Source organism: Austrofundulus limnaeus, unplaced genomic scaffold (genome assembly GCF_001266775.1).
Source record: "Austrofundulus limnaeus strain Quisiro unplaced genomic scaffold, Austrofundulus_limnaeus-1.0 Scaffold0, whole genome shotgun sequence".
Classification (NCBI taxonomy): Eukaryota; Metazoa; Chordata; class Actinopteri; order Cyprinodontiformes; family Rivulidae; genus Austrofundulus; species Austrofundulus limnaeus.
In genome coordinates, this window is record NW_013952402.1 from 10,766,593 (window position 1) to 10,768,284 (window position 1,692).

Below are 1,692 nucleotides of genomic sequence, written 5' to 3' on the forward strand. Positions count from 1 at the left end.
CCCCACAGGAGTCCCTGAGGGGCAAGGTTGAACGCCTTCTCCAAGTCCACACAACACATGTAGACTGGTTGAGCGAACTCCCATGCACCCTCCAAAAGTCATTTTCTGTTAAGCTATTTTTACTTTTACTTAGTTATTTCTTTTAATTACTTTATATACCTCTGGAAATGACCATAAATATCATGTGCAGACATGTTTTATTTTGTTACTGCATATGAAACTATGAGGCTTTTTATTTTTTAGGTGCTTATTTGAGAAAAATACTTCAACTTAYCCTTTGTGGGGAAAAAAGCAACCAGCTTTACACAAAAATCATTTTAATAACTTGCTTGTTACTTTTATTTAAGTAAATTTTTTATACAAGTAACTTACTTGTACCTTAGTAAAATTTCAAGAAAGTAACTGCACTTTTATTTGAGTACATATTTTTAGTGTTCTTTTTGCCTCTGATCATGTATGCTTGCAGTTAATAAAAAGTAGYCTTTCACTTATAGTCAGAAGCAAAGATAATTGAGTACAACTAAAACTTGTTGAGAACACTTTTTTATTTAAAAATATAAATCCTAACATGTAACAGGTAAAATTCTCACATCATGGTGGTTGGAAGAGCAGTAAAATCTGTGTGGAGTGTATACCTGGTGTTTTAGCAGAGTCCGTGCCCACCAGTGGGATGTCATCATTGGGGTCTTTTTTCTTTCGAATTAGTGACAGCAGTGCACTGTGCGGGGAGACAAATCAAATCTGATCTAATGTGTTTCTGGCAGTTTGGTTTCATACAATCTCAAACTTGTTAACTCATACTGGTCACATTTAAACCTAATTATTGCTGAAGATGTTGWATGGCCCATAGATCCTGAGATCCAGGATGTTTCTGTGTCCCATGCAAGAATCCKACTCTCATTAATAGTTGATAGCGTATTTTTTATACATGTTTGGTTATAATCCTTGTATAAACTTTACATTGACAAGACTCCAAGCTACAACATTCATGAACCATCACTCAGGGCAATGTGACCAAACCTGAGGGGGTTGGAAGTTGGGGCTGGAGCCGGAGGGGGTGGAGGTGGTGGTGGAGGTGGAGGAGCTGGAGCTGGGGGTGGGTTGGTAACAGCCTGCAGCTTCTTTTGGAGCTCCTCAACTGTGAAGCCAAACACAAACAGCTGCAGTACAAACATTCAGTAACATCATCAACGATGTGTTAGAGATGGAGGAAGCAGGTTGTTAAAACCCTGAAGATAATTTAAAACTGTTGTAGCCTTCACAAAGGGAGGTTCTACTTATGTCTAGTTTAGGTAGTATTATCATCACGATCTGCTGCAAAGGCTGCAGGTCCAGATGGTGCCGTCTCCTACAATTTTCAGTAAGTCAAACTGGTGGGATAGCTACTCTACTCTTCAATGTCAATCTTAGCCRGAGAAAAGTTCCAGTGGCACCAACATTACTCTGTTTTGTTTGGGGAATGAATAAAAGTCATCTACATAGGCTGTTAGGATAAACTGGTTGTTTTAGCATCCCACTAGCCTGGCCCTTGCCTTCCTGCGCAGCTCCACTCAATTCTAGTTTCGCTTTTCTGTTCCGTCTGGCATTTCTCCCATAGAGAAGGATTTCGCTGGCAGATTTTTAGCCGGGCCAAACAGAGAACAGAAGGAGGAGCTTTGAATTGACGTCGATTTTCTGCGCAGTGTCTGCTAG

The 1,692-nt window shown here is 40.0% G+C and overlaps 1 protein-coding gene across 1 annotated transcript in view; it reads right to left on the reverse strand.

Moving 5' to 3' along the window:
• Positions 1–1,692, reverse strand: part of shtn1 (shootin 1) — a gene marked incomplete at its 5' end in the record, with an annotated part of 41,293 nt that overhangs the window by 14,474 nt on the left and 25,127 nt on the right. Inside the window, 2 exon segments of the mRNA XM_014002848.1 lie at positions 636–718; positions 1,021–1,138. Of these exon segments, the coding sequence (XP_013858302.1) occupies positions 636–718; positions 1,021–1,138 (201 nt within the window).